The following is a 14,703-nucleotide window of genomic DNA, read 5'->3' on the forward strand; positions in this document are numbered from 1 at the left end:
TCACATAAAAATGTTTTTGTTTATGTTTGTTTGTTTCTGTGTGTGTTTGTGTGTGTGTAACAGCATGGCTGTGATGTGAAGTGTGACAGTGATCAGTTCCAGTGTAAGAACGGTCACTGCATTCCCTACCGCTGGAGGTGTGACGCTGACGCTGACTGCATGGATGGCAGTGACGAGGAGAAATGTGACAGTGGAGGTGAGAGGCTGATGCTCTCTCTCTCTCTCTCTCTCTCTCGCTGTCTCTCTCTCTCGCTGTCTCTCTCTCTCTCTGTCTGACTCTCTCTCTCGCTGTCTCTCTCTCTCTCTGTCTGTCTCTCTCTCTGTCTGTCTCTCTCTCTCTCTCTCTCTCTCTCTCTCTCTGTCTGACTCTCTCTGTCTCTCTCTCTATCTGTCTCTGTCTCTCTCTCTCTGTCTCTCTCTCTATCTATCTCTCTCTCTCTCTCTCTCTCTCTCTGTCTCTCTCTGTCTCTCTCTCTCTCTCTCTCTCTCTCTCTATCTCTCTCTCTCTCTCTCTCTCTCTCTCTCTCTGTCTCTCTCTCTCTGTCTCTCTCTCTCTCTCTCTCTCTCTCTATCTCTCACTCACTCGCACTTGCACACATGCACACACACGCACAAATTCGCAATATTTCATCATGTAAACCCTGTACAAATACATTAAATTTGTATGTGCGTTATGTGGATAAGTATTCAGTTGAGGTTTTTAGGAAATACACAGACCAGCTGTGCTGTGCAGCTCTTAACTCTGAACATAAACGTGCTCTCTGCATATCCTCATCTATGACCCTCATACAATAGCCTTATGGCGAATGTCATACAGTAACCTTATGGTGAATGCTATGGTAAAATTATATTGCATGGACACAGTACTGTTATGATTAACTGGTTTACTGGTTTACTGTGTTACTGTCTTGTCTCAGTTGGGAGACACTGCCCTCTAGATGAGTTCCAGTGTAATAACACCCTGTGTAAGCCTCTGGGTTGGATGTGTGATGGAGAGGATGACTGTGGAGACAATTCTGATGAGAACCCAGAGGACTGCAGTGAGTAGCTCCTCTTGCCTTCTCTCCCTCCCATGATATTTCATCACTGCTCTCTTAATCTTACATCATTCTCTAAATACTCCTCTAGAATGTGTTACTGTTTCCTAAACTGTTACATTGTCTTTTTGTATTGTTAAATTTTCAGCTATCCTCTGTGAATTTAATCTCTCTCTCTCTCTCTCTCTCTCTCTCTCTCTCTCTCTTTCTGACTCTCTCTCTTTCTGACTCTCTCACTCACATTCAGTCACACACTCACTCTCTCGTTGTCTTCTGTTATAGGGAAGTTCCAGTGCCCACCAACCAGACAGTTCCGTTGTCATAACGACCGTGTGTGTATAGCACTATCTAAGCAGTGTGATGGTGTGGACAACTGTGGTGATAACAGTGATGAGCTCAACTGCCGTGAGTGTCGCAAGTATTGTCCTTATTTTTGGGGTTGGGGGGATTGGAGGGGCTATAGTGCTACAATTTTCAATCTGGCCTGTAGGGGGAGGTCTTTACTCGCATTTTGTCTCTTTGTATTCATGCATCACATGCTCACAGAAATGTGATAGTTCACCGGGTCTCCATAGCGCCCTCTGTAATTCAGTGTATCAAACATGAAAGCCAGCTGTCAGAATTAAGTTTAATCTCTTAAAGAAATTAAAACATGCATTATTTTTTTCTGAAGTAGACAAACATTTCAGTATCATAATTGTCACTTACATTAGTCAGACTGTAACATGATGACTACATAGACTTTGTGACTGATCCATCTGTTATTTTATGCTCTTGTAGAGGTTCCTGGTCCAGTCACGTGTGGAAAGGATGAGTTTGCCTGCAGTAATGGCAGGTGCATCAATATTAACCTGCGGTGCAACTTCTTTAATGACTGTGAGGACTACGGTTCTGATGAGATCAACTGCAATAAGAAAGGTCTGTGTACATCCACCACCGTGTGTGTGTGTGTGTCTGTTTGTGTGTCTGTTTGTGTGTCTGTTTGTGTGTCTGTTTGTGTGTTTGTGTGTCTGTGTGTGCGTTTGTGTGTGTGTGTGTGTGTGTATTAACTCTCTCTCTCTCTCTCTCTGCAGACACAGGGCTGAATGAATGCCATCAGAACAGAAGTATATGTGGAGACGGAGATGAAGCTCACTGTGTGGTGAATGGAACAGACTCATTCTGCTCCTGCAAGCCAGGCTTCCGAAAAACACACCAGCAAACCTGCATAGGTACAGAAATACTCCATACACACACACACATACACACACACTCACATACACACACACTCACACACACACACAGTCACACACACATGCACTCACTCACACACACGCACACACACACAAACACACACACACACACAAACACACACACACACATGCACACACACACACGCACACACACATGTATACAAATACATAAAGCAAACTTAAATGTTCTGTTATCGGTGTCAAATATGGTCCCTGTTCCAGCCAGTTATAGATTTCCCAACACTTGTTTGTCTTTTGTCTGTCTGACAGATAAGAATGAGTGTGCGCAGTTTGGGGTGTGCTCCCAGTTCTGTAACAACACCAAGGGTTCATACAAATGTCTGTGCCACAAGAACTTCATCAGGATTAACGAGACCTGCAAGGCCGACAGTGAGTAACGCCACGGCAACAGCCTGCCTGCCGTCATGCGATCTGTGTTTGCCTCACCTTTCACATGGCAAAGTTTATGAGTCCTGGGATAGGCCGGACTTTGTACATCATCCACAGTGCAATGATTACTCAACTGCAGATGGTGTTGAAATCTTCTATAGATTTTCTTTTTTTTCCCATTGTATTCACTGGATGCTGATGTAGACACCAAATACACCATTAGAGATATGAAGGAATGAAAGTACGTTATCAGTGCTTTACAATCATTTTTCTGCCCAAGATTAATCTCAAACTTCTTCTTCTTTGTCCCCAAATTATTCCCACTACTACCTCTCCTGATTTTTGATTCATGGATTTTGGTTTCCAGATTTCAGATTCCAGGTTTGGTCTTTCTAACTCTTATAACGTCTTCCCGTCCTATCCCAGGCGATGTTCAGCGGGTTCTGTACATCGCCGATGATAACGAGATCCGAAGCCTGAACACCGGACTGCCAAACTGGGTTTACGAGCAGACATTCCAGGGAGATGCCAACGTCAGGATAGACGCCATGGACGTGCACATCAAGTCCAACCGTATTTTCTGGACTAACTGGCACACCGGACGAATCTCATCGTACGAACTCCCGGCGACGGGACCGAGTTCACCCAACTCCAACAGGAACCGGCGCCAGACCGACAACCGCATCACCAATCTTGAGGTGAAGGGTCACGACAGAGTTAAACACACCAGTGCTATATTCATATACAGTGCTCCCCAAGTATGAGCTGATATTGTACAGTTTAAACTGTATGAGTGTGTACATAACATTGCTGAAAATGCAGAGCATTGACTGAGATGCCCCCACTTATTTATAACTATGATGCAAGTTCCTATACACAAAGTGTGTGTGTGTGTGTGTACGCGCATATGTCTGTGTGTATCTGTGAGTATGTCTTGTCTCTCTTAATATTGTATTTATTGTGTAAATGTAGATATAGTCCCAAGTGGGCCATGGTGCCACAATGTTCCCTTTCCGTTTTACAGATTCCGGGTCTGAAGATGCCCAGAGGAATTGCGGTGGACTGGGTGGCTGGAAACATCTATTGGACGGACTCGGGCCGTGATGTCATTGAGGTGGCCCAGATGAGCGGACAACATCGCAAGACCCTCATATCAGGCATGATTGACGAGCCCCACGCCATCGTTGTGGATCCCCAGAGAGGGTGAGTCAGACAGTGGATGGAGAGAGAGAAAGACGACAGGCCAGACAAAAGAGAAAAATAAGAATGGATTAAAGAGAGATGAGATGGTGGAAAAGGTGTGATAGCTGGTTAAAGTGGATATGTTGTAAATCTTTAAAGAATAGCAGTGGGAGTTGTATGGAGGGAGGAAATGAACTAAAGGTTATATGACATCATCGCACTCTTAATATGACATCATCGTACTCTTACAGCATCATGTACTGGTCAGACTGGGGTAATCATCCGAAGATTGAGACTGCAGCTATGGACGGCACTATGAGAGAGACTTTAGTCCATGAAAACATTCAGTGGCCAACTGGTTAGTTACCCCACTCGTACACATCCATGTTATACCTACACATTCATACATACACCTACGTGCTGCCACACAATCCCCACTGTCACAAATTTATTTGTAAAGACACACACACAGAGATTTACACACACACTGTACTAAAAACCCTTAAGGAAGTAAAATTACATCTTCTCAATTTGTCTTTATCCCATTGGCTATCCCCTGCTCTTTTTGCTACTCTAGTCTAATCCACTCCCTAATCCTTTCATTTACTATCTCCCCATTTGCTTCTCCCTGAAGGCCTGGCGGTGGATTACTATAATGAGCGCCTGTACTGGGCAGACGCTAAGCTCTCAGTGATTGGCAGTGTGAGACTGAATGGAACAGACCAGGTGGTTGCTGTGTCCAGCTTCAAGAACAGTTGAGTAATTCTTTCATCTTTTACAATAAAGACGTTGGGATTTTTTTATTTGGGCACGACTGTGGTATCATTTGATGACGATTCAGTGACAGAGAATTATCATGAGGATTAACAGAGCTCCATTTACGCAAAAGACTTCAAAGGTAATTATGTGTACTGTGTGATTTTTCTAAAGGGTGTGGCCAAGAATGGTATTTTAAAAGGAGGCTGGTTTATAGCTTTCACATCACAGATGTTTACAGCACTAGAGTGAGAACACAGTTAATCAGAGGACTTCCTGTAATCTCAAGTACAACCCAAAAATGAACCACTAAAGCAGTACAGCTGGGCCTGTGGCTGGTTGGACAGGTTCACTTCCTAAAGTGAAAGCAATGCAAAGTATGCAAATCTAATGCCAAATCTTCTGTCTCCATCTCCAATACACTCACACATGCAGAGCTCCATCACCCCTTCAGCATTGATGTGTTTGAGGACTACATTTACGGCGTGACCCACGTCAACAACTTTGTCTTCCGTGTCAACAAGTTTGGCAAGGGCTTGGTGGAGAACCTGACGACAGGCATGAACCACGCCACAGACTTGGTGTTGTACCACCGCTACAAACAGCCAGAGAGTAAGAGCACTGTCCCGGACATGGGTACTAAATACATAAGTGTCCAGTGTAAAGCCAACACACACGCACCATTAACATACCAGTGGTTTCTCCTGAATATGTGTTTATATCCAAAAAGTGATTTCTGAGGTCAGTCCAGTTCTTTATTGACTTCCACTAATGGATGGAGGGAAATAATAATGACAGAGAGAATGGTTGATTGATAGATCAGTTTAGAAGAATGAAAGTCCTCTTGGTTCTTCAGATCCCATGGATCAATCAGAATGGTAGGACCAAAACATACCCAAATAAATCATTACACCAAATCTAAATGAGCAATGATATTCACAGTAACATGGATCATTTACAGTCAGTTCCTTACAGGAACAAGACTTATTTTACAATTTCCCAATAGTTTTTATCAGCTGCTGCCTGTTTCCTCACTGCATGGCACTACATGGCATGACGGTATGCTTCCCAGTTCCATACACTCATAAGACGTGTGTAGAGTATGAGGTATACCAGTGCTTGTCAATCATTCAGAGCAGGTATGAATTACTTGAGTAATTGTCAGTTTTTGATTGAATGAAAAAAAGAGCCACTAATCACATGTAAAGCAGTGTTAGGATGGAGCTTACTGTAATTCGTGGGACATGTTTTTTGTTTTGAGTGTGTTACAGAGTGCCGCATATCATCTTTCTGCACTTTGCAAAAGCATCTTTATTTGTTGTCAACACCATCACTGTTAGGGATGCTGAGTTAACTGAAAATGTAAATTCTGTTGTTAGAAAACCACTCAAACCATGGTAGAAAATATTAATACATATGGATATAAGATAACTTTTCTGTGTGTGTGTGTGTTTGTGTGTGTGTTTGTGTGTGTGTTTGTGTGTGTGTTTGTGTGTGTGTGTTAGTGACAAATCCATGTGACAGAAAGAAGTGTGAGTGGCTGTGTCTACTCAGCCCCAGTGGCCCAGTCTGCACCTGTCCCAACGGACGCATGCTTGACAATGGCACCTGTGTGGAGGTCCCCACACCTACTGTGTCCCCTGTCTGTGAGTACAGCCTGTACTATAACAGTCTGTAGTACAACAATCCTGTCTCCATCTGAGTACAGACCCTTTTCCACTGTCACTCAATACACCATTTGAGAATGTACACCTCTTAACATGGCCTTATGTTTGTCTTCCAAATCTGTCTTACTTGACCCTTCTTTTTCTCTCTTTCTTTTTCTCTTCTCCTCTGTCCTGCTCAGCTCCCAGTGGGCCCTGTACCCTGCAGTGTCTGAATGGTGGGAGCTGTATTGTGAATGCCAGGAAGCAGCCCAAGTGCCGCTGTCAGCCCCACTACGGCGGAGAGAAGTGTGAGATCAACCAGTGCAGAGACTACTGCCAGAACGGAGGAACCTGTACTGCATCCCCTACAGGTAACTCACATGGATACTAACACACACACACACACGTACGTATACCTCTTCCCCTACAGGTAAATCACGTGGACACTAACACAGACGCGCACACACGTGTGCACACGCATATGCTGCCTCCCCCACAGGTAATGCACATGGACACTGACACTAACACACATACACACTACACATATACACGCTCGCACACACACACACACACACACACACACACACACACAGACACAAAATACAGCCTCTCCCACAAGTAATGCTCATGGACCCTAACACACTCACGCGCACACACACTTGCACACTGCCTCTCTGACCGGTAGTACACACAAACACACTTACACATTCACACCTGCATTCCCTCTTGACATGTAAAACACACATGTAGCCTTTTACTATGAGTATGACCTCTGAGCTTTGGTCGATGTCAGTCCTTAGTGCTGTGTCTTTAGTGCATTAGGTTTTATGAAACAGACAGCTCCTTATCATGTCTGCATGGCCTGTTTGGAATGTGAAGCAGCCATTCCCTGAATTTCACTCTCACGCTCTTTTACTCTCTCTCTCTTTCTCTTTCTCTTTCTCTCTCTCTTTCTCCCAGGTGCTCCTACATGTCGCTGTTTGACTGGTTTTACTGGGCCGAACTGTAACCTGCGCACCTGTAAGAACTACTGCCAGAATGGCGGCAATTGCACCGTCAATCGTGGAAACCAGCCCACTTGTCGTTGCCCTGACAACTTCCTTGGAGACCAGTGCCAGTACCGTGAGTGTCATCGTATCCCCACTTGACTTGGAGGATCACAGGCAGCACTGGATGCTTAATACGATTACAGCCCATTGTTAGCAAACCTATTAAGAGGAAATGCAGTATGTATACAGACTGAGTTGTGAGGGGTTTTAAAATATGATGTTCTGAGGTACATGTACAGGTTATCATTAGTCTATCAGCTCCAGCTAAGGGCAAAATTAGTAACAAACAGAGACACCAATGAGGATGGGACATGTGTTACAACATATGTGAAAGGGTGTGCAGACACCTTTATTCTTCATCTCTCTCTCTGTGTGTGTGTGTGTGTGTGTGTGTGTGTGTGTGTGTGTGTGTGTGTGTGTGTAGGTAGCTGTGAGGGTTTCTGTGCTCATGGTGGCACGTGTCTGCAGGCGAATGATGGCTCGAGACAGTGCCGCTGTCCTCCACGTTTCATTGGAAACACCTGTGAGGTGGACAAGTGTCACTACTGCCGTGACGGCAGGTGCATTCCCATCAACCCCGCCCAGACCAACGGAGAAGTCACCTGCAGGTAGGCACACGGACTCATTCACGCACAGACAGGCTCCCTCACACACACAGACAGGCTCTCTCACACACACACAGACAGGCTCCCTCTCACGCACAGACACACACACGCACAGACAGGCTCCCTCACACGCACAGACAGGCTCCCTCACACACACAGACAGGCTCTCTCACACGCACAGACAGGCTCCCTCTCACGCACAGACAGGCTCTCTCACACACACAGACAGGCTCCCTCTCACGCACAGACAGGCTCTCTCTCACGCACAGACACACACACGCACAGACAGGCTCCCTCTCACGCACAGACACACACACGCATAGACAGGCTCCCTCACACGCACAGACAGACTCCCTCACTCACACAGATAGGCTCCCTCTCACACACAGACACACACATGCACAGATACACAAACAGACAGGCTCTCTCACACACACAGAAACACTCCCTCACACACACAGACAGGCTCCCTCACACGCACAGACAGGCTCCCTCTCACACACAGACAGGCTCCCTCACACACACACAGACAGGCTCCCTCTCACACACAGAAATGCTCCCTCACACACACAGAACCATTCCCTCTCACGCACAGACAGGCTCCCTCACACACACAGACACACACACACTGACACACACAAACAGTTTCACTGAACATCCATCTGTATACCCCTACAGTGTGACAGTACAATATTCAGCTACATTAACTTTCACATCCAGTGTTTTATTAGCTTTGTGATAGATGTATCTGACTGGCTGTAAGTGGTGATGTTCTGTCTGTGTCTTTGTGCTGTAGCTGTACCAACGGCATGAAACAGCCCAGCTGCTACACTTGTGAAGAATACTGTGCTAATGGTCAATGCTCATTTAACCCTCTTACACAGCTTCCAGAGTGCAAGTAAGAAAAGAGCAAACACACACTCAGACTGTTCATACTGTATTCACTTTCAGGATTCAAGTATGGTGCCTATATATGCATGTACAGTAAAGACAGACATATATATATATATATATATGTGTGTGTGTGTGTGTGTGTGTTTGTGTATATATATATATATATATACACATATACATACATACATATATATGTATATATATCTGAGTTGTGCCTTGTGTCTGTAGGTGCCCTCCTGGATGGCAAGGACATCGTTGTGAAAACCCTGCTCCCAATGTGAATGCAGAGTCCAGTAGTCGTACGTGTGCTCTTTTTTACCACTGGGTTTCCAAATATTCAAAGATTTCTCTTAACAGTAAAGATGACATGAGAACACCCCTAAATGAGTCTGAGTTTAACAGTTATACTGAATGGCAACAGGTGGACATCACTTAATGCTGTAAATATACTGATTTTTGGTAGCAGAGATCTAATTCTCTCTCTCTCTCGTGTGTTTGTGTGTTTGTGTGTGTGTGTGTGTGTGTGTGTGTGTGTGTGTGTGTGTAGGCACAGCATCTATAGTCATCCCTGTACTGTTGTTGATACTGCTGGTCTTGCTGATTGGAGGTGCAGTGTTCTGGTACAGAAGAAGAATGAGGGGGTGAGTGTAACAGATCAGTTCACTATTCTCTATCTTTCCCACTGTGTTCCTACATTACAACAGATTATATTTTCATAGGAATGGTCCATAAGTGTACCCTTGATACTGTATATGACAACCTGAAGATTTAACTAGTATACCTCCATGGTACATGTGAGAAAATCATTTAAACAAAGCAATACTTAAGGGCTTATCTTCGCCATTACAATATTTTATCTGTTCATTCTCACAAAGCATACATTATTACATTACTGTTATGATTATTTCTGCTATATCAGTATTTCAAAGTGCTTCAGACCTCAGCAGTCACTGAACCTTTGAGATGCTGCAAACCAGTCTTTCTAGTAAAGAACAAAAGCTACGGGTTGTTCTTGTGGCTGGACATCAAACATGTCTTTAAAAAGTAGGCCAGTTCAGAACCATAACATTATGGACACTGTCTGATTTTTTTTTTTTTGATAGAATGGTACTATTTTATTAGTACTGTATTTTGGTCTTAACTCATTGTCACTTTTTTTGTCTCTGACAATTTTGCAATCATCCAACAAGCTAATCACAATAATAACTTTAGGCTTTATGACTGAGTTTATATCATCTTTCACCTGACTTGACACCTGAACCACACAGACACACACATACACAGACAGGCTCCCTCACACGCACAGACAGGCTCCCTCACTCACACAGATAGGCTCCCTCTCACACACAGACACACACATGCACAGATAGACAAACAGACAGGCTCCCTCACACACACACAGACAGGCTCCCTCTCACACACAGAAATGCTCCCTCACACACACAGAACCGTTCCCTGTCACGCACAGACAGGCTCCCTCACACACACACACACACACACACACACACACACACAAACAGTTTCACTGAACATCCATCTGTATACCCCTACAGTGTGACAGTACAATATTCAGCTACATTAACTTTCACATCTTAATTGTAGTTTTGTCTTTGTGAGAGTCACATCTCAGTTGACTGCCAAAGACTTAAACTTGGACACTGCCACTTAATTTAAAAAAGCCATTAAGTTATAGCATTTAAAGCCACTAAAAAAGAAGGGAAGAAATTTGTGTCTTTTGCGAAGTAAAACGTGCCTGCACTAAGTAACTAGTGACTCCACGTGGCGTCTTTATTATCAGTGAAACTGCTTGTGAACTGTGGTTTGGCTTTTTCTGTTTTGGTATTATTGGAATTTAAGATGTCATTTTGACTAGGAAAATTATCTCTCTGTATGAATCTGTCACTGTTTGACTTTCTGATTAATTTTTTCTTCTTAAATTGGTTTCCCTATAATCATGTGCTTCAAGTCATTTGACAGTACCGCCCTTCCTCTCCTCTTTCTGTCTTTCTCTCTCTCTCTCTCTCTCTCTCTCTCTCTCTCTCTCTCTCTCTCTCTCTCTCCCTTTCCCTTTCCTTCCCCCCCCCTCTCTCTCTCTGTTTAACTTCATTTCCTCTGCTCTTCAGGTCTGGCAAGCCGGCCAAATCTTGCACCAGACGATCGCGGTAACAATTGTTAGGGATTTGATGTGCATTTCCTCCTCCTCTTGCATTTTGTTCATCTCTCTCTCTTGCTGTGTTTGAAAATGTAGTCTCGTGGTCTGTATGTTGTTGGGTTTTTTTTTTTACCATGACGTACCAGAACAGTCTTCCAGGTCTTTCCATCATATCTTCTACCTACCCCCCTAAACAGCCCCTACATACCAATCCTCCTTCTCTTGGGCGAGCAAGTGGTGATTTGTCATAGTGATGGAACAGACCGTGGGAATCAGCCTCACTGTTTGATTCTCTGTCATGCTGTTGTAGGCGTTATGTGACATGATGAGACGACTTTTCATTGTTGACCTCATCGTTCCAAGCAGGTGCTTGGACAATATGCTCCAAAACCCAGCGTTTATCACAATTATCGTAATAATGCATACTTCAAATTTACTCTGAGGGTTTTTTTTTTTTCAATGCTGGCCGATGTGTTCTCTTTGAAACCTGTAGCTCCAATTTGTGACTAGCATTGCACACATGGAACAATAAAACAGATTTTGATAAAAGTTTAATTCATGTCAATATTGACCGGTGATTTTCTCTGTATTTTACCCGGCTTTTTTTGAACGTGGCCACGTCTTTTTGAAATCACCCCAGTTTTGCATGTGTGTCTCTTCTGATAAACACTGGGTTTTGCATTGGTGTCCATTAGACTGGCTCATATCAAGGCTTCTCTGGTGATCGTGACCATTTGCGCCACTCTTGTGTTGTGGCTGTATGTATGCTCACGCTGCTGTGTGCAAGGTAAACATACAGACACTTGAATGGTTAATAGGCCTGTGACTCATGCCCTTTGTCCCCTGTCCTCTGTGTCTGTAGTGCTAAAGGTTTCCAGCATCAGAGAATGACGAATGGTGCGATGAATGTGGAGATCGGAAACCCGGCGTATAAGATCTACGAAGGCGAGCCAGACGACGATGTAGGAGAGTTACTGGACTCAGACTTCACTCTGGACCCAGACAAGGTAAGAAATGGAGTTTTAACACACACACACACACACACACACACACAGTAAAAAGTATACAGCAGAGCGTAGGTCCATGGTTCAAGCGAAAGCAGTAAATTACTTCCTCGTTCATCTGCCAAGATTCTACCTGTTCAGTTAGATTTTCTCTTCCTCATTAGGACTGATAGGAAAGCATTTATGGCCTTTTGGGTTCATTTGTCCACATTCAGACGGGGTTAGGAAGTATAGATATGTTGGAAAAACCACTGGTATACCACCAGATGTTTTGGAACATTTTCAGCCCTTTTTTAAGTATTGCAGGTGTCCTGCCTTGTATATCTCACAGCCGTAGTTTCTGTCAGTGAACACACGCTTCAGAGACACTTGCATAAATATGATGGCAGTCGATTTTTGTTGTAAAGATTATCTCCCCATCCTTTCTTCCTGCAGCCCACCAACTTCACCAACCCTGTTTATGCCACTCTGTACATGGGAGCTCACAACAGTCGCAACTCCCTGGCCAGTACGGACGAGCAAAAGGAGCTGCTATCTCGGGGGGACGAGGAGCCCCTGGTGGACCCATTAGCATAGACTGTCCATAGGGTCGGGCCATACCATTTCAAAACACCCCCTTCTGCCTTTTTAAGAAATGAAAAGAAAAAAAAAATCAACGGAAGAAAATCAGCGATAAAGAGCGAACACTGTATAAAATGTACAATATGAAGGACTACTTTTGTATGTGATCGCAGTATTATATTTTGTTCTTTTACAATTCTTCTGGTTAAAACAATGATGGAAGAAAAAAAAAAAAAACCTAAACATTTTATATACAGTTTTTTATTTAGCATTTTTCATGCCCTTCCCTGTACCTTAATAGCCACTACCTCTGTGCAGAATAGAACAGATGAAGATGAAAATTGGAGGTAAATCATGTTTGGAGCCATTTTATTATTTTTTTATTTTTATATGAATTGTATAGAAAAGAAAACGTTGTTCCATATCATCAGTGCCAACTGTCTGAGGTATGCCATGACTGGGTTGGGGTGAAAAGTTGTTAAATTACAGTTTTATCTTGGTGATGTTTTGTCCTTAACTACTCGTATGTCTGACGGGACATTATTGTACTCTGTACAGCACATGTAAAGTGGCAAATTTAATATTTCCATAGTATTTTCATAGAGATTTATGTTTGGGAATGATTGTGTCCTCTTTCTTGCACAGACTCAAGCTTACGCGGTGTGTATACCGTAAAAAAATATATATATTGGCAGGTCAATATACAAATATGTTGTTTTTTTTGTTTTTTTCTCTCTTCTCTAATCATAGCTTAAATGTTTTAGGCCTTCAATGATATGCTTAAGTGAGCAAATGAAGATGCCAATGTGGAGGGATTATGAGTAAGGTGATTTGTGAAGCATTCCAGGTGAATTCCTGGTTGCAGTATGAGGAGTGTAGCTGGCTACTGTTAATGGTTGGCGCAGTCAGTCCTAATGCAGGGACAGAAGCAGTGGGAGTAATGGAGTATTGTTGCTGCTCATTTTGCGACTGCACACGACGTCAGGAAGACTGTGGGTAATGTGTAGTATGTTTGGATCAGATAGGTTGGATTTTTAAAGGTCAAATGTCTGGTTTGTCTAATTTTGATTGTTTTTGGTGTTGTTTTCTTTTGTTGGAGCTTATGCTATCCACACTAAAAGAGATTTTAAGGAGTGACAAAAAAAGTGTACATTACAGTCTTAAAGTAATTCACAGTGTCTGTCTAATTCAATATATTTGTCTGTCTGTTTTTGCTTTGAATGGTTTTTCTTTCCCTGTCCTCTCAGTGTACTGCTGTTCTTCACTCAAAAATGTGTTCTTATCCTCAGTTTCTCCACGGAGACACTGCTTCTGTCGGAAGCTTATCAGCCATATTTTAATGCATGCTCAAGACACACAAAATAAGCAAACAGACTAACAGTACACAGAACAACTGACTCTCCTCTATACCTGCCACAACTTGAGCAACAAATCTGTTTGCCTTAGCCCTTATTCTATTTTTTTTTTTTTTTTGGCAATTCAAAAAACAATCATACTACTTTCTAAAGTTCTGCAAAATCATACATGTCTTTCTTTCAGTTCTGTTGAAAAATGACACATAGCTTTTTTTTTTTATAGTTCGTAATGCATGGAGGCTCAAATTTTCTTTTAGAAAGAGAATGATGTTTTTTTTCTTTCTATTTTGCTGGAGTCCTTCTGAAACTAAACAACAAATATTGTTATAAATAAAACTATCTGAAAGGTTCTCTGTGTCTCTCAAATCCAGTAAGTCTCTGCTATAGAATACAACCTTTCCTCCCTTTGTTGTTTCTCCCCATTTAACCAGTGCTCCTTTCTTTAAGGGTTTCACTTCATATTTGTTTGTGTCCGTCCGCCCCAACCCTAGCCCCAGCGTCTCACCCTCACTACCATCACAACGACTGACTTTGAAACTCTTCACAGTATGAACATTCTTGGCTGTATTCCATAATCTTGATAATCTGCACTCCTGCACTGAATTCCTGTAATGATAATCCATAGCTTGGTGGACTTCAGAACCTTTGGCCTTCAGCAGTTCAGCACAGTAAAGACCTTCTCACTGACTATATTTGGCCTGCCCTCCTCTGACATGAAATTTATATTAGCTTGACTGTAATTTGAATAATACTTGCCAAAGCATTTTAGTCAAATACATTTTTTCAATACAGTAGAAATAGAAAAGCAATAGGGGAAATGTCTGATTTTGCATGTGTGTA

At 43.0% G+C, this 14,703-nt stretch overlaps 1 protein-coding gene across 1 annotated transcript in view; it reads left to right on the plus strand.

Moving 5' to 3' along the window:
* Window positions 1–13,233, plus strand: part of lrp1aa (low density lipoprotein receptor-related protein 1Aa) — a 112,545-nt gene extending 99,312 nt beyond the window's left edge. The window contains exons 70-90 of the mRNA XM_030778709.1: window positions 64–196; window positions 918–1,040; window positions 1,320–1,442; window positions 1,818–1,955; window positions 2,111–2,248; window positions 2,540–2,659; window positions 3,086–3,357; window positions 3,684–3,862; window positions 4,093–4,199; window positions 4,476–4,595; window positions 5,033–5,209; window positions 6,103–6,243; window positions 6,444–6,614; window positions 7,204–7,365; window positions 7,717–7,900; window positions 8,694–8,795; window positions 9,020–9,090; window positions 9,339–9,432; window positions 10,915–10,953; window positions 11,806–11,950; window positions 12,383–13,233. Of these exons, the coding sequence (XP_030634569.1) occupies window positions 64–196; window positions 918–1,040; window positions 1,320–1,442; window positions 1,818–1,955; window positions 2,111–2,248; window positions 2,540–2,659; window positions 3,086–3,357; window positions 3,684–3,862; window positions 4,093–4,199; window positions 4,476–4,595; window positions 5,033–5,209; window positions 6,103–6,243; window positions 6,444–6,614; window positions 7,204–7,365; window positions 7,717–7,900; window positions 8,694–8,795; window positions 9,020–9,090; window positions 9,339–9,432; window positions 10,915–10,953; window positions 11,806–11,950; window positions 12,383–12,523 (2,880 nt within the window). The 3' untranslated portion in view covers window positions 12,524–13,233. The remainder of the gene's footprint in view (window positions 1–63; window positions 197–917; window positions 1,041–1,319; window positions 1,443–1,817; window positions 1,956–2,110; window positions 2,249–2,539; window positions 2,660–3,085; window positions 3,358–3,683; window positions 3,863–4,092; window positions 4,200–4,475; window positions 4,596–5,032; window positions 5,210–6,102; window positions 6,244–6,443; window positions 6,615–7,203; window positions 7,366–7,716; window positions 7,901–8,693; window positions 8,796–9,019; window positions 9,091–9,338; window positions 9,433–10,914; window positions 10,954–11,805; window positions 11,951–12,382) is intronic.
* Window positions 13,234–14,703: the final 1,470 nt, after the last annotated feature.

The sequence above is a fragment of the Chanos chanos genome, chromosome 6 (assembly GCF_902362185.1).
Source record: "Chanos chanos chromosome 6, fChaCha1.1, whole genome shotgun sequence".
Classification (NCBI taxonomy): Eukaryota; Metazoa; Chordata; class Actinopteri; order Gonorynchiformes; family Chanidae; genus Chanos; species Chanos chanos.